General features: G+C 43.4%; 12 protein-coding genes across 12 annotated transcripts; 6 read left to right on the forward strand and 6 right to left on the reverse strand.

The window, feature by feature from the left end:
• Window positions 1–94: 94 nt before the first annotated feature.
• Window positions 95–401, reverse strand: J4E78_000911 (uncharacterized protein; the record flags this gene model as incomplete). Its single annotated transcript, XM_049361572.1, has 2 exons — window positions 95–369; window positions 392–401. The coding sequence occupies 2 exons, from the start codon at window positions 399–401 to the stop codon at window positions 95–97; spliced, it is 285 nt and encodes a 94-aa protein (XP_049226855.1).
• A 44-nt stretch (window positions 402–445) lies between these two features.
• On the reverse strand, window positions 446–1213 carry J4E78_000912 (uncharacterized protein; the record flags this gene model as incomplete). Its single annotated transcript, XM_049361573.1, has 1 exon — window positions 446–1213. One exon carries the CDS (start codon window positions 1211–1213, stop codon window positions 446–448), a length of 768 nt encoding a protein of 255 aa, XP_049226856.1.
• Window positions 1214–2542: 1329 nt separating this feature from the next.
• On the reverse strand, window positions 2543–4204 carry J4E78_000913 (uncharacterized protein; the record flags this gene model as incomplete). The annotated part of the gene is made up of 1 exon (XM_049361574.1): window positions 2543–4204. One exon carries the CDS (start codon window positions 4202–4204, stop codon window positions 2543–2545), a length of 1662 nt encoding a protein of 553 aa, XP_049226857.1.
• An 851-nt stretch (window positions 4205–5055) lies between these two features.
• Window positions 5056–5823, forward strand: J4E78_000914 (uncharacterized protein; the record flags this gene model as incomplete). Its single annotated transcript, XM_049361575.1, has 1 exon — window positions 5056–5823. One exon carries the CDS (start codon window positions 5056–5058, stop codon window positions 5821–5823), a length of 768 nt encoding a protein of 255 aa, XP_049226858.1.
• A 70-nt stretch (window positions 5824–5893) lies between these two features.
• On the reverse strand, window positions 5894–7315 carry J4E78_000915 (uncharacterized protein; the record flags this gene model as incomplete). The annotated part of the gene is made up of 1 exon (XM_049361576.1): window positions 5894–7315. The coding sequence occupies one exon, from the start codon at window positions 7313–7315 to the stop codon at window positions 5894–5896; it is 1422 nt and encodes a 473-aa protein (XP_049226859.1).
• Window positions 7316–8690: 1375 nt separating this feature from the next.
• Window positions 8691–9674, forward strand: J4E78_000916 (uncharacterized protein; the record flags this gene model as incomplete). The annotated part of the gene is made up of 4 exons (XM_049361577.1): window positions 8691–9078; window positions 9127–9350; window positions 9429–9539; window positions 9588–9674. 4 exons carry the CDS (start codon window positions 8691–8693, stop codon window positions 9672–9674), a joined length of 810 nt encoding a protein of 269 aa, XP_049226860.1.
• A 369-nt stretch (window positions 9675–10043) lies between these two features.
• J4E78_000917 (uncharacterized protein) lies at window positions 10044–10526 on the forward strand (the record flags this gene model as incomplete). The annotated part of the gene is made up of 2 exons (XM_049361578.1): window positions 10044–10426; window positions 10475–10526. 2 exons carry the CDS (start codon window positions 10044–10046, stop codon window positions 10524–10526), a joined length of 435 nt encoding a protein of 144 aa, XP_049226861.1.
• A 368-nt stretch (window positions 10527–10894) lies between these two features.
• Window positions 10895–11488, forward strand: J4E78_000918 (uncharacterized protein; the record flags this gene model as incomplete). The annotated part of the gene is made up of 1 exon (XM_049361579.1): window positions 10895–11488. One exon carries the CDS (start codon window positions 10895–10897, stop codon window positions 11486–11488), a length of 594 nt encoding a protein of 197 aa, XP_049226862.1.
• Window positions 11489–11893: 405 nt separating this feature from the next.
• On the forward strand, window positions 11894–13201 carry J4E78_000919 (uncharacterized protein; the record flags this gene model as incomplete). The annotated part of the gene is made up of 1 exon (XM_049361580.1): window positions 11894–13201. One exon carries the CDS (start codon window positions 11894–11896, stop codon window positions 13199–13201), a length of 1308 nt encoding a protein of 435 aa, XP_049226863.1.
• Window positions 13202–14152: 951 nt separating this feature from the next.
• J4E78_000920 (uncharacterized protein) lies at window positions 14153–14730 on the reverse strand (the record flags this gene model as incomplete). The annotated part of the gene is made up of 2 exons (XM_049361581.1): window positions 14153–14568; window positions 14628–14730. 2 exons carry the CDS (start codon window positions 14728–14730, stop codon window positions 14153–14155), a joined length of 519 nt encoding a protein of 172 aa, XP_049226864.1.
• Window positions 14731–15181: 451 nt separating this feature from the next.
• Window positions 15182–15832, forward strand: J4E78_000921 (uncharacterized protein; the record flags this gene model as incomplete). Its single annotated transcript, XM_049361582.1, has 1 exon — window positions 15182–15832. One exon carries the CDS (start codon window positions 15182–15184, stop codon window positions 15830–15832), a length of 651 nt encoding a protein of 216 aa, XP_049226865.1.
• An 8932-nt stretch (window positions 15833–24764) lies between these two features.
• On the reverse strand, window positions 24765–26599 carry J4E78_000922 (uncharacterized protein; the record flags this gene model as incomplete). Its single annotated transcript, XM_049361583.1, has 5 exons — window positions 24765–24895; window positions 24949–25772; window positions 25819–26080; window positions 26136–26345; window positions 26395–26599. 5 exons carry the CDS (start codon window positions 26597–26599, stop codon window positions 24765–24767), a joined length of 1632 nt encoding a protein of 543 aa, XP_049226866.1.
• Window positions 26600–27176: the final 577 nt, after the last annotated feature.

Below are 27176 nucleotides of genomic sequence, written 5' to 3' on the forward strand. Positions count from 1 at the left end.
AGCCCATGATTGTGCAGATGACATGTCACATCGTTGAGATGCAGGCTTAGACATAGCGCATCATGCGAGCTCACCGAGGTTGCCTTGCGCCTTCTTACTTGCCCGACCTCTTGCCCAGCTCAAATGCCATGGCCATGCCACCCCGATTCTCCAACTCCGACTTCCTCTCTTGCAATCTCTCCCATTCGGAGTCTGTTCTCTCCTCTTCCAACGTCTCTCTCTTGTAGCGTGCTTGTGACTTCTCCGCTTCTAGCACTTCCTTCCTGTTCGCCATGATCTCAGGTACAGCTCGGCGCGCCTTCTCAGCTTCTTCGTTACGCTTAGTGATTGCAGCTTGGATGGTGGACATCTCAGCAATCACGATCGGATCTTGCATGTCGTTCTGTATTACCTGAGCGCATGCTTGCGCAATGGCGGTATACTCCTGTTCCTCTTCGTCGGCAAGTCAGTCGAGAGCGAGAGATATGTCTTCTTCTTCTTCGGCGAGTGTTTCAATAACCTGATAATGCTTAGCGGTCTCGGGGGAGTGAGTAGCTATATCTTTGAGAATACTGATGTACTCATCAACGACTGAGACATCTCCAGGCATAGCAGAAGTAGCGATGAGCTCTTTGGTGGCCTTGGTCGCGAGGTCATCTTGTGTAGCTACGACGATGTTAGAGTTTGTGTCGGAGTCAGAGTCAGAGTCAGAGCCTGAAGATCCGCTTTCGATGACGATGGGCTTGTGTCTACGGCGACCGAGAGCGAAGACGGTAGAGAGGGGGGTGGCAGTACTCTTTCCCTTTTTACGGCTTGGTAGGCGCACGTTGGCTGATGGCGTCGAAGGCGGACTCAGCATAACAGTGTCTGCATCTTGCTGTCCATCAGACTCCGGCTCGAACAATGGACTCTGCTCTCGCTCTCCTGATATGTCTTTCATTTCTGACTTCTTGTTACTACCCGTCTTATCCATGGTCGCTCTCTTGCGCTTCGCGACCGTCTTGCTCGGAGTCGCAGGCGGTGGAAGACGTGGGTCAACCTGAGAGAACATTCCATACTTTCCGTTCGTTTCTGCGTTAGGTCGATCGGGATTCATGGCTGCGTAGTGTTGACGGACTCTGTTAGCCTTTGGGTCGATCTTGGCTGGGGGGCTGTTGTCTTCGGAAGCCTGGCTTGATGAGTCGCTGTCAACAACCACGCGGGCCTTTTGGGCTCGCCTTGGCACATCTGACATGGCTGTGTCAGGTGTTAGGGAGTGGATGTACGAGATGGGAGAAGAAAGTATCATCGAAGGAATATAAGATATTTATATAATTGAGCGGATAGGCCCAGCGCATCTGTGGTGACTGCGAGTCGAGGTGACCTCGAATTACTATTGTTTCTGCAGAGGCAAGATATCAATACAACCCCCAAAGGGCTGACTATATCGCGAGATGAATGGAGGTTGCGTCTCCGCGAGAAGCGTTTGCTCCACCATCCTTGCCTTCCAAGGTTACGCCTACGCCACTACCCTCCTGAACGCTACCCACCCACCCACTGTCACAACCTCCGTTTTTCCGAAACATTTACGCCGGGCGTGGTGACCTGTAGAGGCCGGGTCTGGCCTTTTGTCACATTTGGGTGCTGCCCGTTTGCGCTTCTTGCTTTTCGCTTCATTTGCGTCCGGAACGGGTAGGTCCAGAGGACGTTGCGGTACTTCTCGAATAAGTTTACGTGGTTCAGCATCTAGGTCTAGATCTGGAGCTACAGGGCAACTAATCTGCTTGAAAGGTGTAGCTAGATCGGCCTTGGGTACGTTGGCATCTTTGGGTAGTAGTAGAGGAAGAAGAGTGCGGAGAGTTGTCGATTCGTGCGACGGTGCTGCGGTGACCGAAGCGGGCTTTTCCTCTTTCTTGCGACGCTTTGGAGCCTGCTTGACCGCTTTCCTTGTTTTCTTGATGGTGGCAGTAGAAGTAACACTAGGCGCGGCAACAGGCGGTGTGTTCACGTCTCTTATGGGTGTTTGCTCGAGTCGAGGTGCGACTGCCGTTGACAAGTTCAGAGTATGTGGTAGTTTTGCAGGTGAACAAGCCCTACATGAACCACAATGCGCTTTCGTCTTCTGCGAGGGTTGGGCATAAGGCTCTCCAGTCACTTCAGGTCGGTTTTCAGTAGGGCACGCTACTGGCCTGACCGCGGAGTCGAGAGGCAGGCAACCTTGGGTGACTCGCGACGCCACTTGACATACTGGAGGGCTCGCCGTCTGCTGCGACGCAGCGGTCTTGCTTTGAGAGTACAGGGAAGCGCTCTTTGAAACACATGTAGACTTCAGCAGCCGCTGCGGCGGTGTGTTCGGGTTGAGGAGTTGATTCAGGTTCATGGCGACTGATATTCGAGCTGAATGTGCAATAGGCGAGCGGGTTGTTAAGAATACCCAGCAAGGATGGAAGATAATTCGTATCAAGAATGTATGGGGCTGCATTCGAGCGCCTATTTACCGGAATTCGCATAACTAACCAGAGTTCTCGTTATTCTGAGAGCTCAACCATGGTTCGCACACGTGACCGCCCATCACACGCTCTTATTAGTCACTCTCCACATCGAGCGTCCTCCGCCTCTTGAACATGTTCCTCACCTCAGCCCTGCGTTCTTCGATCTCGTCTCTCTTCTTCTCCAACTCTGCGCGCTCTCGTTTCCATTTCTCCTGGAAAGCCTCGAAACGTGCATCCATAACCTCCAATTCGTGATCAACATTGTTGAGGTCCTTCGTCAGAGCGTTTTGCTGCATGACCAGCCTGGTGAGGGCGTCGAACTCTTCGTCTTCGGCTGAGCGTTTCGAGTTGCGCGACGGGGCTGTAGGGGTTGCATCTGCTTCGGGGCTGGCAGACTTGGAAAACGAGGTCTTCGGCAGCGACTTTTGCGTTGTTGTTGCATGAGGGATTGTACGACGTGCGATTGAAGGGGCGGACTTACGCGCAACGCTCTGCGGGAAGCGAGGCGCTTTAGGCGTGGGTTCATTGGCCAGCGTCGACTTGGTGTTCTGCTTCTCTGGGGTGTAGGAGCTTTCGCTACTCTCATCTGCTATACTGTCATCCATTGGTACGGTACCGGATGATTTGAAGGCGCTAGGGCCCATCTGATCAGAGATGTACTCCAGTGCGCAGCGGAGACGCTCGGGGTAGGCCTTGGTTTCGTGTAAAACGCAGTCCGTAGCAATTCCAGCTGCGATGAAATACCACTTGACCATGAGCGTCAACCTGGCTTTGTCAGGTGGGTCGCTTGGACCGGTACTTCTGGGGTAAGTTTTGCTGAAAGGGTGCAAGATGCGCTGCTTCCCTGTAGCTTCGGCGGACATTGACGCGTAGGTACCACGAGCGCTTTCCAGGTAAAATCGGATCTCATGGAAACCCCGCTGCGCTATTCGTACCATGTAGGCATAGATTCTGTGCTCTGTCTTCGCATGGGTTCCGACGAATAATTTCTTCGGTTGGGCTTCTAGGATGTACGTCTGATCCAAGAATTCCATGTCATGAGCATCGGGAATATTCTCCAAGAGTCGCAACGCGCCGCGCTCAGCAAGGTATGACCATAGTAGTTGCAAATCCGGATTTCCGTCCCAGCTCATACCATGTGGGGTATCGTATGTGACGTTGCTCTCAGGTGCGTTTACCAAGCCGTTTCGGTTGGCAGGCAGCAATCCATTCGGGCTTTCCATGTCTTCCGGCTCTGAGCTTTCCTCCACGGTCTCGCCTGTTTCTCGGGGGTGCTTATAGGTCCCATGGCTTCCATCGGTATTCCCGTAGACTTTTCTCAGCACAGACGATAACCGCCGACTAAAGTCATCGTTCCACGCATCGATTTTGCTTATATGACCTTGCAAAAGGAAGTAGTAACGTATAATCATGCTAAGCATTCGCTTCTTGGTCTTCGTTCCATCTGTGAAGTATTTGAACGGAACGATGAGAGGCTTCGTCATGGCTTCATCTCCGGTGATTGATGGCAGCGTCGAGGTCGCGCGGTCATCGCCAATGGATCTGAGGCAGTAGCGAACCTCCCAACCACCGCCGGATGGCAGCAGGTAAGTCAGCACGTTGCGGTTGCCTACGTTTCCGATCAACAGACTTGGGGATTCCGCCTCATCCAGTGCATTTTCAATCCAGGTCAGGGAATCCGCTGGTGGCAGTGCATCCATGCAGGAGTCGGCGCCGGCCTTGGCCATTAGCTTTCGAATTGTCTGGAGGGACATTTTCCGGTTTTTGTGGAAGGTGATAAGTCGCCGAGGATAGCCGTCTGTGTCGCGTTCCAGCGCATCCGATGTCTGGTCAATTGTTTGTCAAGGATCACGGGCCTTGTTGCCAGCAAGTCGCGCGATGATGTTGGCGCGTCTGAGCTACAACGCGTCGCCGGAGGCTCGACCCCCTGCACTCAAGATATATGACAAAGCATGCGGAGAAGTCTGGTGCATACTACTCTGGACTACAGCAAGATATATCGCAATGGACGGGGCATTGATGATAAGGCTAAGAAGATGCAGGTCGCAGGAGCGTTGCTTGTTCCGGGAAGGATCAGGCGGTCCACTGCCGCTAGCGTGAACACGTGCACGTGCACTGGAGTACTCGCGTGCGACACCTTCTATGGCATTCTTGAATGACGTCCTATCTAGTGGTTGTGGATTTACGCGTTTATTGCGACAGCATATGAGGCTCAGGCAGTTGAATTATCATTCCTATCAGCTTTTGGCAATTGAGATAATCATATATACAATCTAAATCTGAAATCTCCCATCAAACAGCACACATAGCTGAGAGTGAGCCGTCTATGGCGATACTACCACTGATTCAAAAATCTCTCTATCGGCTCGCAGTTCGATACCCCTAAAGTGCGGTCTTATGGAGATACTTCCACTAGGTTTACCTTTTTGCTCTTTTTTGCTCCCCAGAACGCGCTTTCACCTTCACTTTTTGGACCAAATGCGGCAATGATGTCACACTGCAAACGCAACTCACCGTGACTTCGAATTGAGATTTACTAGCTCTATTGTTTTTGACCTTTGATCTCAGCTTCTGCCATCCTTTTACCAACTACATACCTTCCGCGATGGCCGCAAACGCGAAAACACAGCCCCCGGGCGCCTACATCTACGACGAAATTGTCAAGATCGCTGAGCAAAGCTTCCCTGACGCCTACAACGCGCTCCTCGATGTCGACGACATCCCCTGGGAGCGACCTGACTACGACCGTGTCGGCTTCTCCTCGCACTCCCTCTTCCTCGGTCACATTGTCGTCGACGGCCTCACACACAAAGTCTCGGCATACATGACAAGCGAGGGCAACATCCAGCTCTTCCGCCGCAACATCAGTCTCTCGCGACGCGATAACGAGCGCCTCGCCTTGACAAGCATTTGGGCGCATCTGCAAGAGAATGTCGAGCGCCCGGGTCTGCATAATTTGAAGGCACTGTGCGGATTCTACTTCGTCGCCGCCGGGTATGCAGACGTGGTGAATGCGAAGAAGGGTTGGTTCCAAGATCTGGAAATGGCTTCGAGGAAAGTTGGTCTGGGCCTCGGGGTCCTGGATGATGAGCGTGCGGTTTCTGGGCTGGGTGAAGAGGTGGAGAGGAGTGTTGAGAGGGCCCTGAGTTCGCACGATGGCGACGTCGAAGACAACGAGGATTCTGGAGACGAGACGGACGTCACGGTGGGCGCGGAGATGAGGGGCCTTGGTGTTGGGGTCGACGAAGTCAAGGTCGCACACATCCTGCAACGTCTCTTGATAGTAGTCAAGACCAGGCAGGAGAGCTGGGGTGACCGGATTGAGACGGAACTGAAGCGGGCTTGGCCAAACTACAAGAACCACTGGAGATAGGAACAAAGCCGGGCTGAGATTTGAGAGATAAGAATACCGCTAGAACGCTAAAAATGACGAGACTACGGAGCTACTGCTGTTGCTCCTTGCACCTTTGCTGCTTGGTCCATTTACTGAACTTGTCTTTCTTCCAACCGCTTTTCCAGGTGAGTGTGACCCTTTCTCCATCGATGTTTAACTTTTGTGGCTCCTTGTGTGTTCCAAAGCGTATACTGCTGCTAAGGTGACACTTAGTCGGCGGGTTCTCATTCCAATTCCTCTGATTAACCGAGGAGTACGACCACTGAACGCAGTATTTGCTGTTGTCGCAGGACTCTTGGCATGCCTCTGGCGACGCTTCTCCGTTCCCAGCGCGATCCGCGTCCTGATGTTCGCCGCCTTGGAAAAGGATGTTCCACCGGTTGTTCGAGGACTCGGAGGATAAGTTGTCCCAATCATTGCGTGTGTAATTCAAGTCTTCCGGGGTCATGAAGCGGTACCATAGATCTGCAAAGCGCAGGGTGGGCTGGTCCGAGGGTCGGTCCTTCTCCAATCTGAGCAGATCACTGCCGATGTCCGGTGTAATGTGGTGCATCAGCAGGATAGGCTCGCACCATATAGCAGGCGAGAAAGGCACCGTGCTTGGGTCGAATCCAGAGATGCTGGGCCAGACTGTGGTAAAGGTGATTTTTACCTCGGCCTGCAGCGCGCTGGCGACGAGGTCGAAAGCTGTTGTATGGTCCGCAATTTGCTCCCGCCAGTTCTGGATAAAGTCTTTGCGCTTCTTGAACAGCTCCAGCATTACACCTCGCGAGAGGATGAACGACGTGCCTCCGGCGGCGAAGGGATCGGGGACGCGCGCCGTCGCTGGGGCAGGTGGGTTGCCAAAGAAGTGCTTCGCATCTGGGTCGTGTTGACTCAGCCAATCGAGTAGGTTCGGCCTGTTGACGTACGTCTCATCGCCAGCGAAGACATACCAGCTGCGGTCTGGCCTGTACTCCCACGCAGACGCCATTGTCTCCAGTATCTTGTACTTGTCCAGTATCTCCATCTCCCTCTTTTCTTCTTCCGGGTCCTCCTTCTTCAACTTGGCCAGTGGTATGCTCCTCCGCGCATAGTCGACCTGAGCGCGGTATCGCTCCAGCTGCTTCGTCTTCTGTATGAAGTCGGATTTGTAACGCCAGATGACGTCGAAGACGGGCCATCTTCCGATCTGGGTTTGTAGGTCCGAAAACAGCAGGAGCGTGCCGTGGTCTTGTTCGTTGGTGTTGAGGATGAGAGGCGTGACTTTGTTGTAGACGTCGTTTGCGGTCGTGGTGACGGCGACGACGAGCTGGTCATGGTCGACTTGGTGCGGGCCGAGGTTCGACTCTTGCTGCGGGCGCTTGCTCGGCGGGAGCTCTTCGTCGTCGTAGGTGCGCGGCCAGCCCTTGACCCAGAAGAAGGCATATATGAGGATGACGCTGAAGACGAGGCGGGCCGGGCGCGGCATGTGCTTCCGGTAGGACGACATGGTCGCTAGCGTTTGCTGTGTGGCATCTGTCGGATTGGTAGCTAAAGGAGAGTACAGAGATCAAGATCGAAGATGCCCAAAACGTGTTTCACCCCATCGCAATGGCCCGATCCATGTTTGAGAAAAAGCGCGTTGCGAACGTCCGCCCGCATTCAGGGGAGCCTAGGCCCGACCGAGACGCGTGGAACAGGCCTGGTGTGGCGCGGCCTCGTATTGCTGAGGGACACGCGTCGCGGGGGCATCAGTGGAGCATGGCTTTGAGACCTACATTTACAGCATCGACAAGACATTCCCCTTCCAAGACGCGAACTACATAGTGCAACGGCGAGAGACGCCGCATGAGGCGTTCCTGCCCTCTTGGCGATGCATCGGAGGAACAGCTGGCAATCTCCGACGATCACCAGATCGCCGCTACGACTCCCTGCGTCTACCATCCCTCTCCTCGTCACATTCCATCAGCTCCGGTACTCAGTATAGCTTCTGCAGCCCGAACTGGCCATGATTCCGCGGTCACGATGCGCGTACGGTACGCTCACAGCAGCTGGCCCGTATATCCGATAACACCGAAGCGAGCACCTTCCCCTCATCTGGACCTGTTCGATGGTCTCTATAAAGTGAATGATGGAAGATCTTGTGGAGTCTTGAAGAAAAGAAAGTCCCAAGCAGTGATGAATTTGAGATGCGATGCAACAGGTGGTGATCATATGGAAGGAACCGATGCTGACCTCGTAGCAACTCACCTCGATAAGGCAAACCATCAAGCAGATGTGTACGTCCGCCTGCGTCATCACGATCTATCAGAAAAGGCGGATGCCAAAGCAGTCAGAAAGTCACTCAATGGTGCGACCGCTCGATCGGTTGCTGTCTTTTGCAGCAGGTACACAGGATCTGCTTGCTATGGACGTATCAGTGTTTACTCGATGTATCCACTTCAGTGTAGCAAACCGCGAGCCAATCTTCAAGGTGGTTATAAGTCCTCGAATCAGGCCTGTTTTTTGCAGGTCATATAGCTATACTAAAACGGGATTGAGTACTCTGTCATTCATTGACCTCCCTGCGATTTCACTACCTTGAACTAGAGACTGTGGCAAGTCAGACTACTAGGGCGGTACCTAATGAGGCATCAGCCTGTATGTACTCCAGTCACCCTTCCAGCACATGTATATTCATTAAAGCGGCTATCAATTGCCTTCGATCTAACGTGGTGTGACACAGCGATTAGTTGCGCACATTGCCTAACTGCAGATCGCGATATCGCGCCACGCAAGATATTGTGGTTACCAACACCACGCTTTCGTTTATATATCAACCCCTCGAAATCATTCAACAATATACTCAACCCGGGTCATCTATCAGTCTTTCACGTCTAGCCAAGATGTCAAATCAGAGCTCGGAGTCGACAAATTCCCGAGAGGAGCGCCCAGAATGGCAGGAGGAAGGTTTCAATTCTCGTCAAGAATGGCAAGACTGGCTAAACGAGTCCGAAGCCACTGATAATGCATATGACGTCCAGGCAGAGGCGCCGCCGCCTGATGACAGCGAAGAGGATGAGGGCTTCGACGAGGAGTTCGTTAGCGAGCAAGACTCAGAGGACGAAGATGACGACGACGACGAATCGGAAAGCGGTGAGCCTGGAAAACACGTCGAGCCCGAAGACGACAGCAGCCCCGACGATCATTTTGAGGCTGTAGACAACGGTGAGCCTGGAGTAGACGACACTTCAAATGTCGACGAAACTGCGCTCACTTCTATTTTTGGCCTCGGTAAGTGATGATAAACTTTTGCCAGACGCAATCTAACGCAGTAGGTAGCGCACGACAAGAACAAAGACTATGCCCTCGTTGAGCAGTCAGCTCGTGGAGCTCTCAACGCTATCACCATAGCCCTTCAGGACATCATCAACAGGAGTCAGGCACGACAAGGTGACCCACAGAGTCTTGCGAAAGAGATCGAAAGCGCCTTTGCCACGACTTTGCCTACGTACTTAAGCGTCCAGGCAATACTCCAAGGTGGACAACAAGTTAGTCTTGCTCGAGTGTGTATGAGAGTGCCCAGCTGACAGATTTCACAGCCTGTTGGGCGGCCAACTCCCCTCAGCGCCTTTCCTGCGCAGAGTAATCAACCCCTGATCGGCACCTCGACCGCCGTGTCTGTTCCACCCTCTCCGCCTCCGCCGCCACCGTCAACAATCAGCGGTCTCGTATCCTCCGCCCCGCAAAGAAATGTATGTCGTATTTCTTAATGCTGTCCGTGCGGCGCTAACATTGTGTAGGAAACCAGCGCTCCCCAGGGGGACGAAGACGTCGCCAGCGACAATGAGGAGGAAGTTCAAGAGATTATAACACCCCTTCCGGACTAGAGCGGCTCGGGCCCATTTAAATAGATAATTTGATTCATGTAAGAGGTCTGGCGATGGAAGCGCCAGGTTTAGCCTGCTGAAGACAGGTGTGCATAATGAAGAACTTCATATTGGGTCAAGCTTGAGCCTCCAAGATAGGTCGAGGATGCGATATGAGTACAAGGTGTACGGGTGTCGCGATCCCTTCGTAAGTGCATGGCTGTGAAAGAGGGTCTGCGTATAGGCCTGATTTGGACGAGCACCTTTCACCGGCAGAGGGATTTTCGTCACCGTTCACTTGACTTTCTCATACATCGTTAAGTCTCTCGCGATCTCAACACTCTGCATCCTCTTCAACCTCAACGCCACCAGAACCTCTTCAACATCACCATGGCGACTACTGATGCTGACATCATTGTCACAGGTCTAGGTCAAGGCCCCGTGGCACTTCCAATCCGAGCGCCTTCGCTCGCTATTTCGTCTTCCATTTCGCCTGCTCAGGCACACCCCATCAAACATTACGGCAGGGATGCGAAAATCTTCAAGGCCGCCGACCTCCGCTTCGATGACGGCTCGGTCAACAAGCCTGGCACAAAGGCTTACTACAAGAGCTTTGGGTTCCGCGAGAAGACAGAGAGCACCAGCGATCAGAAGATGGCCGGAGAGAGGAACGAGAAGCAGTCACTCGTCATGATCTTCAGCAGAAATGCTGTCAGGCGATCTGCCCTGATGGGCTCTGTCGCAAACAGAGCTCGGAAGCTGAGCAAGAGGCAGTAAGTGTGCTATTTTGATCCAACTGAATGAGTCTAATATCTCCATAGGAAGTTCATGCGCAAGGTCAACAACGACGAAAAGTTCTTCAAGTGGGACTGAGTGCCTGCAAAGGAGGCGGATGACGGGCAAGAGACAACGAGTCCGACTTCCGCTCTGGGAACGAGGCCTGACGTCATGAAACACCTGAGAAGTGGCTATCGGGCGGCGAGTGTCCATGTCTGTTCTTGCCCTGTTCTACGGCGATGGTTGAACACCAAACCGTCACTGCTCTCATGCTCATATCCTAGTACTGCGCGTTTGTTTTGCAGTCACGTTCATCAAGAATCTCACGCGATCACACAGTAGTATCACTCACTTTCTAGACCCTATAAAGTCTTGTTGCGTAGCTGTGTGTCATAACCTACGCCTACTAACACCCTTCTCTTTCTCTTCCACTCCCAAGATTGCTCTGCTATACTACATCCCTAATGCCTAAAGCATTCAGCGTCCCACATGATTCAGGTGGTCGCCGTACTCCGCCAAATCCCCCACCGACCAGGAAAACCGGCCTCTCTATGAGCGACTTCCAGTATCAAGGTCCTCTAGAAGACAACCCTGTTACCACCATAGCCCGTGGTCTCCGCGAGAAACGACTGCGATTCACCAAAAAGATACCAAACGATCACGACAGCGATATCTGCTCGCCAAGAGACCGCCGCAGTGCCCTTTCCGTATTTGACGAAGCCATCGAAAAGATCTGCGATGACAACCGCCTGGAAGTAACTACCGAGGCCGACTACAAGATCAGGGTGATCTTAGGGATCACCAAAGCGCAACCCTCTGCATCGGTGTTCCTAAATAAGCAACAACTCTCGCCCATAGACCCCCAGTATGCAGAGCCACGTATCGAATGGCACGACGATCCATACAGCTATCACTCGACTTGGCGGTTGCAGCACTGGCGCAAAGATGGTTGGCCTGACTCGTTTCCTGAGAGGGCCATTCAGAAAGAACGAACCATGCAAGGGGAGCCTAGATCCTGGAAAGACCAAGACTGGGCTGAGCCTGGAGGATTGAGTTGAGAGTCGGTGATCGTGGCGGGAATGATCGCGGTTGAGAGTTGCAAGCAGTATAGGTAGTCATCCAGGGCCTCCACTTGCTGAGGAAGTATCTGGGTAAACAGCTCTCATGTAGTGAATTAGATGAAAGTCTAATATCGGGTTGAGATGCACTCACAAAATCTCTTGCATCTTGATTCCGACGGTTCCTTTAGTTTCTAGTAAGTGTTAATGTGACTGAGCTTATACTGGGCAGCTATCGTGTCCTCTCAAGCTGTTTCACACCCATTGTTGCCCTAGGGGTTAGTACTGTGCAACTACAGAGTAGATACGCATGTGAATGAATCCCAATACCATTCATCCTGAAAATTCCAGAGTTTATGTCCTAAACTTTGTTCCTCAGTAAGAACTCACGACCACCAACCAAATATGCCCCGTCTCAAAGAAGGTACTTCGCTATGGCGAGCTATAAAGGAAATGGCAAATAATCAGACCGAACCAGGCCATCCGGCTTCGATGTCAGTGGTACAGATGGCAACTGCTGAAGAAACGTTCGATATACCCGAACAACAAGATGCCAATTCTTCAAATACGCCCACGACTCATATTTCACAACGCGTAACGAGATCCGGGAGCGGCCACGGTGGAACTTCTCCATGGGTCCGCCGTACTACGCGCAATGTGAATCAGGTTTCTCGGGATCAAGTTCTAACTGAAGAGGAACAGCTGGAGGCTACTCTGGCTGAATCTCTGGCACAAGACTCCGCAATGCCCGCTCAGAAAGACCCAGTAAAGCAGACACGGAAGAGGCCCTCAAAGTCCAGGGGTCTCCTGACTTCGCGGAAAGCGCAGGAAGCATTATCTCGACTCCCTGGACAACACACTGCTCTGAAGCTGCCAAAGTTAAGAATTACAAACGACAGGATATTGGTTGTAAGGGAAGTAGACAGCCTAGCGCAATCGCTGGATACTGACGAACCATTGGATGCTTTCGATCTTGAGCAAGCTAAGGACCTCGAACGTCAACAACAACTCCTCTCTCTATCCATGCTCGAAGGACAGGAAGGCTACATACCCCCTGTTCAAGGTGAGCATGAAAGCGCTATGCGCAGCACGCTTGTTCATGATGTGGATAACGATGACTTCACTGCTGCATTTATCCTAAGGGAGATGGCAAACAGTGACATCACCGCTGATCCTGCGAGTATGGATTTTGTCCAGCAACTCATGAATCCGGCCGCTCCTGGAACGACTTTGGAGTCGACTAACTTGGCTAAGGAAGAAACCCCGCGCGAGGTTATACCCCTTCGTCGTTCGACACGAAAGAAGACTGCCGCTGCTCCCGGAGCTGGGAACTCGTCCTCAAAGGCCATCGAATCTGAGCAACCGGCACCTGAGCCCTTGAAATTGGATGAGGGCGAAGGTTTCATGCCATCCGCGGCAAACGACTTCAAGTTTAAGTACGACAGCCCTTCCGGGCTTCAAGCTAAAGAACTTGACGCACTTCTGAAGCCTCCGAGTCGTCCTAAGGCCTTTCCGGCTGATCTTGCTGGTGAGAAGGCTTTCGGCCATAAGAGCTACAAAGGTTTTGGTAGTAGGCCGAAGGAGAATGCTGCAAACGATAGGGTCAGAGAAATGGAACTCGAACATGCGCGAACACAGCAAGACGTAGATATGGCTATGGAGCAAGAGGATATGTGGAGCGAGTTGTGGGGCGTTAACGAATGGGAAGAGTAGGCCTTTCTCGGAGACAAGAAGATGCCCAAATCCTGCTAGGGGAATTATGTGTGCACATACCTTCTTGCACCTAGTAAGCAGTCACTCAATTCACGCACTGCAAATTAGGCGGCCATTCACTACAGATATTCTAGAATCAATTGCTCATTCACGTCGATTTTAGTCATCTGCCTAACTGTAGCGGGAATATAGCCCGTCGTAAGCCGAGACAGACTTTGTGATATAGTGGCTTGAACAGCCGTATTCTCTCCACTACTTTGACTCGACTAGCCCTCAATGAACCCTAGAACTCTTCCATTCAATCTACACAGTTGGCGAGATGTCGGATAATCCACTAAATACTCCCACTGTCACGATCTCAAATCGCTGTCAGCAAGACACCGCTGCTACTACCAGGCCTCATCAAAGTTTGAGTCGCATGGGATGGGTTGATCACCGCATTGGTAGGCCTGACCGAACAGGCGAACGTCACACCGAGCAGGAGCACGAGGTAGCGAGGACCATGCTAACATTGAGACGACTGGTTTTGTTCTCTACAAAGGCTCATGCAACAGACATCTCCCTCAATATGAGCGGGCCTGTTATAATCCATGACAGCGACGGTGAGCGGACGATCACTGCGGGACCGACCCCGGATACGACATCAGCGCCCCACGCTATACCATCTGCGAGTATGGCTATGAAGTCAGTGCCCGGCAGCGATGTCACTACGACGAATGTTCCCGCCAATGAGGATGTAACCACTCCAGTGGTGCGGAAGATCACACTGGAGGAGTACATTAGGTTGAGAAAAGCGAGGAAAGATGGGGAAGCACATGAGAATGCTTGACCTCGGACAGTGAGGTAAGTCCGGGTATGGTATAGGACTACGTAGTGTACTTATCATCTACACAGCTCGGGTATCCTGATCCTGAGGCCGACATGTAGTCGCCAACGCCATCCACCAGCGTACTATGCACCACCCTTGGCCAGAGCGGCTGCCTTACGCTCGCGCTTCTCACGACGGATGCGGGCCGTGCGACGAGTCTTCGTCTCCCCGGCGATTATCCTGCTTCCCCGAGGTGTTGCGGAAAGAGGCGCGGAGGGTGCAGGGGAGTTGGCGACGTAGTCGCTCGCCCACTTCGACAGCATCGGACCTGGCATGGTCGGAGGCAAGCCCTTGACGAGGATGGGGCTGCCATCCGCCAATGCCCTGACCCTCTTGTCCATGAACCCGTTCAGGCGGTCGTACAGACGGGATGCTGCGACCCCGGCCCACCACCACCCAACTGTGTTCACCGACAGCTCGTGCTGCAGGTCCCACATGTCCTGGTTTAGACCGCGGAACAGCAGGTCGAAGTCGGTTCGGTCCTTCTCGGTGGACTCGCCTAGAACTTGATGTTAGTGTGCGGACAAGACAAATGTCGAATACTCAGAGAATGCGCACCGTACAACACCGCGAAGGTGGCCTCGATCTCGTTCTGCGCCAGGAACGACTGCCCTCCGCTGAGGCGGAACTGCTCGTGAAGCTGGGATGCTAGATCCATCATGATGAGATTGGATCGGCGAGACGAGAATCTGGAGAGTATCGGATCAGTATGTGAGCGTCAAAATTTCAAGAAATTTTGAGGCAGGCGTGAGGCTGTTGTGGAGGTCGCTTGACGACGCGCAATTTGCAAAGGTAGAGTTCGCTCTCTTCACCTGAGCACGTCCCCATGGTAACCGCCAGTTTCGTTTGCATTCTGTGCTGCTCGGTCTGAGCTCGTCGCTACATCTTTCCGTTATCTGTTCTTCTATCAATACCATGCACAATACAATGTCATGCTGCTAGTTGATTGCAACATTCAGGCACGCTACGTGCTGAACTTTGATGAGCTCATTGTTCACTGTATGTGCGGTTTTGACAACCTTGGAAGTCTTGCAAGTAGCAAACATGTTGACCTTACCCTCATACAAAACCTTGTTTCTCCTTAGATCAACAATCTTCATAACCTTATTCAGATGGCGGCCTTCACCCAACCTACTCCACCGATTGACTTTAGACAAGATATAGAAGCTTTCAATCTTTACCACGAAAAATGCACTACCAAACCTATCAAAGAGACCGTTGCGCACCTCCTCTACGCTCTGGAGAATACAGAACTCATCGTAGACCGCACCAGTACTGTTTACACAACATTCCGTAATGCGATGGTGGTCTGGAAGACAAGGATCGATAAAAAGCACGACGCCGACGCGAATCGATGGTACTTTCACAGGATGAGGAGAGAGTTCAGGACAGTAGAACACGTGCTGTACGGTACTACCAGCGACTCGGATAGTGACGGTGAAGGCGATACAAACGACGAGAATTCCGAAGATGAGGACCAAGACGGTGAGAGCCCTGAAGATGCCGGATCTGAAGTGGACTCAGAAAAAGACGATTCTGATGTAGCCCAGTCCGAAAGTTCCACTGATACCCACACAGACATTTCAACGCGCATCGACGAAGCGAGGGACAAAACTGTAGCTGAGAAAACCCCGGACATGCCTTCACCCAAGACCAAAACGAAGCCGTCTGCGCGAACTACGCGTTTCAGCCAACGGCTCAAAGATCTCGACGCTCTCAGAGCACAAGAAGAGAAAAACATGCATTACAAGCTCTTGTGTTAACAATACTTCTCTTTTTGCAAGAGAACCTAATTAGATAGGTATATATAGATTTTAGAAGTTGTAAGTTACTTATTTACGTTGCTACTATAGTACTATAAAATAAAAATAAAAAACTAAATTTATATTATACTTAAATATAAGTTAAAAGAGAAATATAAGATAGCTACTATAGTATCTTTATTACTTATATAACTTATATACTATAAATAAACTAATTATTACTACTACTTTTTTAAGCTCTAATATCTAGCTTAGCTTTTATAGCTATATAGTACTTATATTAGACAAGTAACTAATAATTAATATAGAATGCAAGAGATAGTAGAGTAATAGTATATTGTCTAGTAAGAATAGATAAATTATTACCTTCTAGGTAATAATTCTTTAGATCTACTTATACTTGCGCTAAGTTAAGTTATATAACGTTGTCTAACTATCTAGAATATAGGTTTCTAATAATATCTCTCTTTTTAGCTCTAATTCTCTAGAGTTAGATAGAATAGATTATTCTAGGCTAAAGTAGACTATTTTATAGATTATTATTACCTAGTAATTAAGACGTATATTAGTAGATATAAAATACGCTATCTTATAAGAAAGTTATTTTTTAGACTTACCTTTACCTTTACTTAGTAATTTTCTTACTTACTACTAAAATAGGTAATAATAGAATATTATAGTAAATACTACTACCTACGCTAGTAGCTAGCGTCTTAGTAGTATTATATTAAAATCTTTTAAATTTCTTAACTATTACTTTTACACTAACTAATAATAATTAGATAAGTACTTTTAATTTTAATATTTTCTACTAGTAGCCTAGATAGCCTATAATAGCCTATTATAGACTATTATAGAGTATTATAAGTTACTAAGATATAACTAAGCTAACATAATACTAGTAAATAACTATCTATATTACACTATTTGTTTTACTTACGTTTACGCTTACTCTTAATAACTTTACTTTATCTAGCCTCTAGAAGACCTATCTAAGGCTATTATAGTCTAGAATAGCCTACTATAGACTTTACTAACATTTTAAATACTTTTATAGAATATAGTAAGTAGGCTATAAACTTTTATTACTACTATATTATATTCTTCTCTACTAGCAGTGTTAAGTACTTTAGAAAAGTTAGCTATTACTTTATCTACCTACTAAATAAGAAAAAGATTCTAGAATACGCTAAGTATGTTAGTCTTCTAAGCAGCTAGTTCTGCGTTATAAATAGTAAGACCTACTATTAGTCTAAGTGCCTTAGGTACTAGATTCTTAACTAAGATTACTATATAGTAAGTTATAATACTCTATAATAGGCTATTATAACCTATACTAACCTATTATATAGTTTTTTTAAGTAGAATTAAGCAATAGTTACTTTAATTATACTATTAGTAATCTTCTGTAGAAGATTAATTAAGGCACTATTACTATTTATAACTATAACCTACTTTATTAAGTTAATAATTAGAGCGCCTAGATTATACTTTCTACTAATACTAATAGCACTAAGATTCTAGCTCTAGCTTAGTAGATTAAATCTATTTATAATTATACTACTTAAGAGATTTAGAGCTTTAACAATAAACTTCTAAAGATAGCTATAGCCTTTAAGAAGATTATTAAGAAGTAAGTAGCTATTCTAGGCTATTATAGGCTATTCTAACTTTTAATAAGTAATATTATTTTTATATAGAGAAGCTCTTTCTTTATAATAGCAAAACTTATTATTATTAGTCTACTATGTTTTTAGTTTACTCTTCTACTTTTAGTTACTCTAAAAAGTTAGTTTTAGCTTCTAATTAAGTTTACGCAGCTAAGTAAAAGCGTACTTTTAATAATATAATAGAGAATAGTTTTAAGAAGGTAAGTCTTCTCTATACTAGGCTATTATAGGCTATTCTAACTTATAATAGCATATAGTTATTAATTTTAAGAAGGTTTAGCTTAAGAAGATTATATTAGATAAGGCTACTAAAATCTATACTTTTAAGAATAGTAGAGTTAATACTATCTAAGGTTAGAAGAGTATCTTTACTAAGAAAATTAAAGTAGCTAACATAATTTATAATAATACTAAGAATAGGTAAAATGCTTTATAATAAGCTATTCTAGGTTATTTTAGTAGCATATAGCTTAATTTTAGAGTATTAAGTACTAGTTTAGGTATTTAGTAGTAAATCTAACAAAAAAGTAGCCTTTAAGTATAATATTTAGAACTTTTAGCTTATCTTAGATTATTCTAACCTATAATAGGCTTTAATAGCTTATTCTCTAGCGTATATCTAGCTTAGCAAGAATTACTAAAGTCTTACAAAATCTATCTTCTAAGTAACTTATAAAAATATAATATTTTATCTTAAAGTTTAAGATCTATAAAAAACTAATAGAAGTAAAGCTTTATAATATAGAATAGGTTATAATAATCTATAATAAGTAGTATATAATTATTATAAGAATAGCTAAAGTAAGCTATTAGGCTATAGTACTATTAAACACTATATTAAAAAATCTAAATTAGAAAAAAACTAGTAAAGGTATACTTAGTTTTATTCTCTAAGCATTATCTTAACTTATTCTTTTTCTTTTTAGAAGGCTGTTTACAGCTCTACTTAGGTTTTTTCTTTTTAGACTAATATTAGAGCTATATACTTTTATTATCTTAAAACTTCTATAGCGCCTTTACACTAATCTTTAGTTCTAGTTTTTAAAAGTTTTTCTTATTAAAGTAGCTTTGCTATTTAATAAAATACTTCTACTAATTATTCTTATTACGCCTTTAATCTAAGATTTAGTTAACATTATATATATTATTACTAAATCTGCGCATAGTGTTAATACTCTATATTAGTAGGTATAATAATTATTTAGTTAGCTTATATAGTTCTAGAAGTAATGCGTAAAAGACTAAATAGACTATCTTTAGTTTAGGTATATTAATCTTAAACGTAGATAGGCTAATCTAAGCTATTATACGCCTAGAGCCTATATACTTCTAATCTAGCTTCTTCTTTAGCCTAGTAGAACGCATATACTAATTAAAAATTAAAACTTAATTCTCTACCTTAAATAAAAGAGATATTTTTTTTTTATTAGTATATACTTTCTAATAGGTATTAGCTATAATAATCTTTTTCTTATACTTAGCTTATAAGCTAAGTACTTTTACTATAGTAGAAAGCTTTATAAAGCTTTCTCTATTACTCTAAGCTATACTAGGCTAGTCTACTTCTTTTAGGTCTATACTATAATAGGCTTAAAAGAGAGTTATACTAGTAGTTGTGTAAATACTATTATTATACGCAAATTCTCTAATAGATATCTATAGAGCCTAGTTATTCTATTCTAGCGTATAGTAATACTATAGGTACTATTCTAGTGTTTAGTTCTACTACTTAGTTTAACTATTTATCTAGAGGTAGAATATAGACGTAAGAACTCTTCTAGAGTTTAAATAGTATTAAAAGATATTCTAATACTTTATATTTATTAGTAAGCTTTTATTTAAGATAACTTACTTTAGAATACTATATAGATAAATAACTTTACATATTTAGGCCTAGGCAAGGTCTAAGCTATTCTAATTACCTCTTACTAGAATATAATAGGCTATCTTAGTAAGTCTATATATAATAACTAGTATTATGTTATAGACTTAGCCTTATATAGTACTAGAGAGAAGCTCTATAATAAAATCTATAGTAGCTTTCTTTTAGAGTTAATCTAGAGAAAGTAGAAGTTCTAATAAACTATATAGTTTATAGTAAGCTAGTGTTACCTTATAGTAGGCTAAGCAATTATAATAATACTTAGTAATATTCTTTCTTATACTTTTTTAGGTATATTAATATTAGAGCTTTTCTAAGATGCGTCTTACTCTAAAATATTCTACTAGTAAATTATTATAGCACTTTATAAGTACTTTTAACTTACTTTCTATATTAGTAAGCTTTTAAAAGTAACTATAACCTATAATAAGTTCTAATAAGTCTATTTATTTTATGTCTAAGTCTAATTCTTCTAAAGAGAATTTACTAGCTTTATTAGAGGTATTCTAATCTTCTATAGACTCTTACTCTCTTAGTTTAGTCTAATTAACTTACTTAAACTTATTAAGCGCTTTACTTAATTTATTTAGTAGTTCTAATTTAGAACTAAACCTTATTAGCGTAGCTATAGCTAAGAAGGCTTTCTTACTCTTATTAAGAATAATATCTCTTATAGACTATACAAAGGCTTTATTATACTTCTAGACTAGCTTCTATAACTTAGCTATGTAATTAAAGCAGCGTAATAGGCTATCTACTAGATTAGTGCTTCTAGAATAATAAATTAAGTTAAAATTATATTACGTAAGTACTAGGTAAGACTAAACTTAATAATAGTTAAAGACCTTAGTTTCTATAAACTACTTAAGGTTTATATAATTAGTAAAGATCTTAAAATAGATACTTTTAAAGTAATATTACTAATATTCTAAACTTTTAATAATAGCTAATAGTTCTTAGTTATATATATTATAATTATACTTTACTATAATAAGCTTACGTAAATAGAAGTTAACTAGGTACTAGTTATCTAGCTTAGGTAATTCTATAATATATTAGCTTAAAATACCTAATATTACACCTTTAGATATATTAACTTTAACTTTTATCTTACAATCTCTTTTAAAGTAAGCTAAGATTAGTTTCTTTAAGAAAGAGTTCTTAAGCTTATAGAAAGCCTTCTTAGCAGCTTTACTAATATCTAGAAACTAGCTCTTCTCTCTCTATATAGCGTAGCTACCTTTAGCTACGCTTAGGCTTTTTTAGATTAAAATAGTTAATAGTAGAGCTAATTTAGAAAAACTAGTAATAAATTAGTAATAGTAGTTTATAAAGCTAATAAATACTTAAATATTATAAACTATACGTAGCTTAGGCTAATTCTAGATAGTCTTAATATAGTTTTAGTTAATCTTAATTTTATTAGGTATAATAATATAACTAAAGTACTTAGTGCGTTAGGTATACTACTTATACTTACTAAGCTTTAAATAAAGCTTAGCCTTACGCAGTCTCTACAAAACTTTTTTAATATATACTTTATATTCTTTAAGAGTATTTAAGAAGATAAGAATATTATCTAAGTAGATAATATATAATATATTAATTAGACTAATAAGAGTCTAGTTAATATATACCTAAAACTAGGCAAGTACATTTATAAGGCTAAAAGGCATTATAGTATACTTAAAATAACTATATTAGATGCAAAATATAGTTTTCTACTTATCTTCTTTCTAGATATAAATTCTATAGTAAGCCTTTTATATATCTAGCTTAGTATAGTACTTAGCTTACGCTAAGTAGTCTAAAGACTCTATAATTAAAGATAGTAGGTATCTATTTTTAATTATAATCTTATTTAAGCTATAATAGTTAATATATAGCTTTATAGAGCTGTTCTTCTTCTTAATAAAAAAAATAGATACGCTAGCTAGTAACTTTAAGTGTCTTATCTACTTTTATACTATATACTTTTCTAGGTACTTTCTAAGAAGCTCTAACTTAGTTTAAGAAAGATTATATAATAGTATATATAGTAGATTTATCTTAGGTTCTAAGTTTAGAGCTAGGTCTTATAGACTATACTTAGTAATAATTACTAAGTTCTTCTTAAAATAAATATTAATAAACTCTATATATAGTAGAGGCATATTACTTATTTAAGCTAAGAATAGGTTATTCTAACCTACTACGCCTACTAGATAGGTATACACGTTTGCACTAGAATTGCGTATACTTCTTTTAAATAATTAGATGTTTTCTACTATAATCTTTTAAAAAGAGCTAATCTCTTTAGCTTTATTACTTCTAAAGAGTATACGCTATAAAGCGTAGTTTAACTTAAAGTTATAGTAATTAATCTATAGTAATTCTAAATATATAGTATACTTATTTAGGTTAGATACTATAAATAAAATACGCTACGTCTTTACGCAGCTCTATAAATTAGTAATAGTAATATCTACTTTAGTTATTTTATAGATAGTAAGCTTTCTACTATTAACCTCTTCTATAAGAAGGTTAGGTAAAGAATTAATAACTAATTCTTGCTTCTTTACTAATATAGTAGAAATAAGGTTTAGTTATAAACTACTATTAATTATTACCTCTTTAGGCTTAGACGTCTTAAGAGTAAACTTTACTATTAAAAGTTAGAATAGAGTAGGCTATAAGGCCTTGCGTAGCGTTTTTATATTCTTATTCTTCTTATTTAAAAAGATGTAAGTAGTAAGATAGAAGATTAATTCTTCTACTTCTAGTCTTTTTCTAACTTAGACTTATTAGCAGACTTACCTATAGTATTAGACTTATTAGCCTTTAAATATTTATTTTTATAATAACTAACTTTACTATATCTATAGTATGTAATTTACTTTTTAGATACGTTATTATTACTTAAACTACTTTTCTTTAACTTATTTTAGGCTAATTTAGCGTACTTAGCGTTTTTTAAAGGTTTACTAGTACTCTAAATATTAGATTAATCTTAGATAAATTAAGGTCTATTCTTTTTAGGTAGTTATAGCTTATTTTTTATAATATAAAACTTTTATTAAAAAATAAAGTTAGTATATTCTTCTACTTATAGAAGTGTAAAACATTAGTTTATAAAAAGTAAGAGTAAGCTCTTTCTAATATTATTCTATAAGGCTATAGTATACTCTAGTACTTATATATCTAGTGTTTAGTCTAATCTAAGTTTCTTTTATAATAGCCTTATATAATCTAAAAAGTTTATAGAATTTTAATTACTACACTATATAGTGCGCTTAAAGTAATTATAAGCGTATTATTTATGCTTTTATAAAGAACTAAGTAAGTTTAATATAATATACTTAAGGTCTACTTATAATAGTGTTTAGGTAGAGTTCTAGTACTTCTTTAATACCTAATAGGTATGCTATAAAGTCTTTAATAGCTTAGAGATATATATAGTACTAAAATCTACTTTCTATATCTCTATTATAAAGCTTTATAGTATATAAAGAAAGTATAACTTATAATTCTACTTTTAGTAATTATATTACACTTAGTTAGTCTTTAAGAATAACTATAGAGGTTTAGGTCTTAGAAAGCCTTTAGTAGAAAGAGCGTTCTTTAAATAAGTTATAAATAGCGCTTTTATATTCTTCTTAAGAGTAGTTAAGTTACTTATAGTAACTTTAGCGTAAAAGTTCTATAACTTAGCTAGCTTAATGCGCTTTAGTTAGAGAGTTTTTTAGGTATAAAGGCGTTATAGCTTCTAGTCTAGAATAGCCTCTTTTAAAATATTTTAAGTCTTATTAAAAGTAAGAATATAATCTTATAGTAATAGTAGCAGAATTAGGCTATTACTAACGTTATTATTTATCTTAGATATAAAAAGTGTTAGCTTATACACTTTTTTCTTAATAAAAGTTAGTACTAATAGACCTATAGCTAATACTGCTATATTAGATAGTTTTACGTTATTATTAACGTTTATTAGCATATAACTATTGCTATAAGTATTATAAGTAGATATTATATAATATAGACGTATTATAAGGTAAATAATTTAAATATTAAATAAGTAACTAATAATTAATATAAAATGTAAGAAATAGTAAAGTAATAGTATATTATTTAGTAAGAATAGATAAATTATTACCTTTTAGGTAATAATTTCTTAGATTTACTTATACTTATGCTAAGTTAGGTTACATAACGTTGTCTAACTATCTAGAACACAGGTTTCTAATAACTTATAGAAATTTTTTTTAAGTTTTTTTACTTTAAATAGTCTACTACTATAAGTAAAAATATATTATAAGTAAAGAGGTTTTTTTTTACTTATATTTTTTTTCTTCTTAAAAAGTAAATTATAAATATAAAAAAGTATTACTTTTATATTAGCTACTTTTAAAGTATATTATAGTATTAATATTAAAGATATAGCTAATATATTAAAATTAATTAATAATAAGGCTTTTCTTATAGCTAAACTAGTAGTACTAGATAGCTTTTTTTAATAACTTTAAATACTTAAGTATACCTTAGTATTTATAAAATAAGTATTTTTAAATATTACTACTAACTTTATATATAATCTATAAAAGAAATAAGTTAACTATATTCTTATAGGCTATAGTATAAAGATTATAAACTTTAAAAATTAAAAAGTTATAAAATAGCTAGCTAGAGTAAATAAAATATATTATAGAATATATAATTGTATAGGTAATAATAGCTGCAGGTAAGACATAAGAGAACATGCATTACAGCCTAAGGCGAGAGAAAGGCAAAGAGTTCAAAGGAAGACCTGTAGATCTAGAGAAAGCGCATCTAGACATCGGTGAAAGAGAGCTAGCTGATCATGACGAAGATGTTGTACTCGCCGAGCTGGAGAGCAATGTACGAGTCAGGACCGAGGAGAATACGGAAGAAGATGAAATCGACGTGTGAAATAGTAAAGTGAAGAGGATGGTGAGGGTCATGCCATGTCCGGAAAAAAATGACATGAGCAAACAAAGGACAATGAAAAAGGTGAAAATGAGGGACGATGAAGTCCAAGGTTGAGATGGCGGGTGGCGTGTGCTTGATGAGCTTAGTGTGGCGCGGCGAATCGAAGTTCCGTGGCGTCAAAGACCTGAGTTCCGCCACCAACCTTGGAATGCTTGTTGCAACCATCGCGCTACCTACATCAGTTTTTATCATACTGGTTCTTTTATTACTGTTAGATTGACGCGCATTCTCTGAAAAGCGTGATATAAAAAAAGTAATGGACATCAACATTAAGCAATCGGCATAATCGTGGACGTGAAACTTGTTTAGATTCATCGAAGCAACAGTAGCTTCAGGCGCGTACTCTATGTAGCGAAGAGTGATGGACACTGACAGACTATTGACAAGACGCGGCCTAAGCAGTGCGCTCGATGGTAGTAGTCTCCATCTTGCCGTGCTCGGTAACCGTTCCGTCGTCGTGGCCGTGGTTGACGGTCTTCTCGACAGCCCTGACAGCCTCGTCGGCAAACTCCTTGTCTTCGAACACTGCGAAAAAGTTAGTAATAGCTCAATACAAGTCGTCTCCGTCATATACTTACAGAAAGCAAGCTCCTCGAGCGTGCGGTTGTACGTCTCAGGGTACATGAGGTAGACGAAGCAGAACTCGAATGTGATCCATCCGCAGTAAATGGCAAAGTACTTCCACTGAATCGCGTCAAGAGCAATAGGGTTGACGTAGACGGAGAAGAATCCGGCGAGCTTGCCGAACATTTGCTCGACACCGATACCCATGGTACGCTGGGCGTAGGGGAAGAGTTCGACGAGGTAGGTGTATGTGAGCGAGTTGTTACCGATGTTGTAGCAGGGCGAGTATGCGAAGAAGAAGACGAGCGAGGCGATTTGCGCAGCCTGGTTCTTGGTGCCGTTGGCATCGGCGACTTGGAGACGCTGGAAAGCGATGGTCATGGCCATGAAGACCATGGTCATGGATCCAGCGGAAAGCATAAACATCCAGCGACGGCGGAATCGAGTGACGACGAGAGCGATAGTGACACCGTTGATCAAACTCCAGCATTGGTTGGCGATGTTGATGCGCGTCTTGGCGTACTTGGTGGTGTATCCCATCATCTTGAAAAGAAGATTTTGGTAGTACGAGATCAGAGTGTTTCCGCTCATCTGGGTGAAGAGACCAAGGAAGCAAGAAATGAAGACACGGCGTCGCATACCAGGTGTACGAACCATGTCCATCCACGAGCGGCTTGAGTTCTCCATCTCGAGTTTGATTGTGGATCGGATCTGGGCCATCTCGGCTTGTACGAGGATGGAGTTGGCGTCGCCTTCGGCATGGTATTTTGTCAAAACGGCGAAAGCTTCATCATCGCGATCACGGCTGACAAGCCAACGTGGGCTCTCAGGTAGCAGGCTAGTAAAGTCAGTGTGGAACTCTAAACTCGTTCGGAGGAACGTACAAAACAGTGCAAATCTGGAGGATGGACGGGCAGATCTGCAGCAGAGATGGTGCTCGCCAGCCCCAGTTTCCTACCATCTCCGTTGTCTTGATTGAGATGGCAGCGGCAAGGATGGATCCGATGAAGTAAGATGCGTTGAAGAGCGAGGTCATGAATGGGCGTTCCTTGGGGTAAGCCAACTCTCCGATCAGGGAAGAACCGGAGACGATGGCGAAGAGGATACCGAAACCAAGCAGCATACGTGCGATGATGTACATTCCAACTGATACTGCGTTAGATACGCCGCCACTGTGTATGTGGACGGGTTGTGTACGTACTGTGCTGAGCAAAACCTTGCAACAAAGCGCCGATGACCATAATGACGGAACCAACGAAGATAGACATGCGTCTACCATACTTTTGGCTCAACCAGGGTGCGACTGGAACTGCAAGAATGGAACCGAGCTGGTAGCATGAGGACATGAAACCGATGATTTTGGGTTCGATGCTGGCTTCGCCATCGGAGTCCTTGTAGCCTTCTCCAAAATCTGAGACTGTCAGCCTTGTGGATCTAAAGCTGCAACAGTTTGGACTTACATGTGTTGAATGGAACGGAAAACTGAAGTGTGCCGATGAGCTGAGAGTCGAAACCAGAGGTAATCTCAACACCCATGCAGCAGCAGAAGAGCCAGATGTACATAATGCGCAGATTCGGTTTCTTCCACCATCGCACCTTGTCCTGCTCCACCATGCGGGTGATGATGGGGTCGGAAGTACCATCCTGAGCTTTGAGGAGACCCATGATGCCGGTGTTGGAAGCGCTGGAGGCTGCTGGTGCTCGAGCAGAATGGGGTTTACCCTTTATAATACGGCGTGGCCCAAGGACGATCCACTACCCCGGCTCTTTACCCCAGATGCTCCGTAGCCTACCTAGGCTAAGGCGGAGAACACGACCGTAATACCGAACCTGCATCTTATATTGGGTAAGCGTCGCGGCGCATCAGCTGCATACCTTGGCAGCCGGTTAAATTGGTCTTGTTCCTCCAATTATCGGGTGTTAATCATCCCGAACAAAGCTCAGAAGAGCCCGAACGAACGCCTTGCTGCTCGCAAGTGCATTTTTCGAGCCTGTGTTTAACCTGTTGGCTGGTACGTGACCTGCTCTCGTGTTGCACTTCGAAGTTGCAGTGGCACTTTTAGCGAGGCAGCGCCTAGTCGTGCTCTTCCGACGGCACGGACAGGAAATGTTAACCCGACACCGTGGATCTTGTCCTATGGCGAATTAACGGTCAATTTCGCAAGGCACGAACATATTTGGGGTCCAACTACAAATTGATGGGACGTGTGATGATATGCTTGTCAGATCACGCCCTGGAGAG

Source organism: Alternaria triticimaculans (assembly GCF_023758025.1).
Source record: "Alternaria triticimaculans strain BMP 0046 chromosome Unknown scaffold_1, whole genome shotgun sequence".
NCBI classification, from domain to species: domain Eukaryota; kingdom Fungi; phylum Ascomycota; class Dothideomycetes; order Pleosporales; family Pleosporaceae; genus Alternaria; species Alternaria triticimaculans.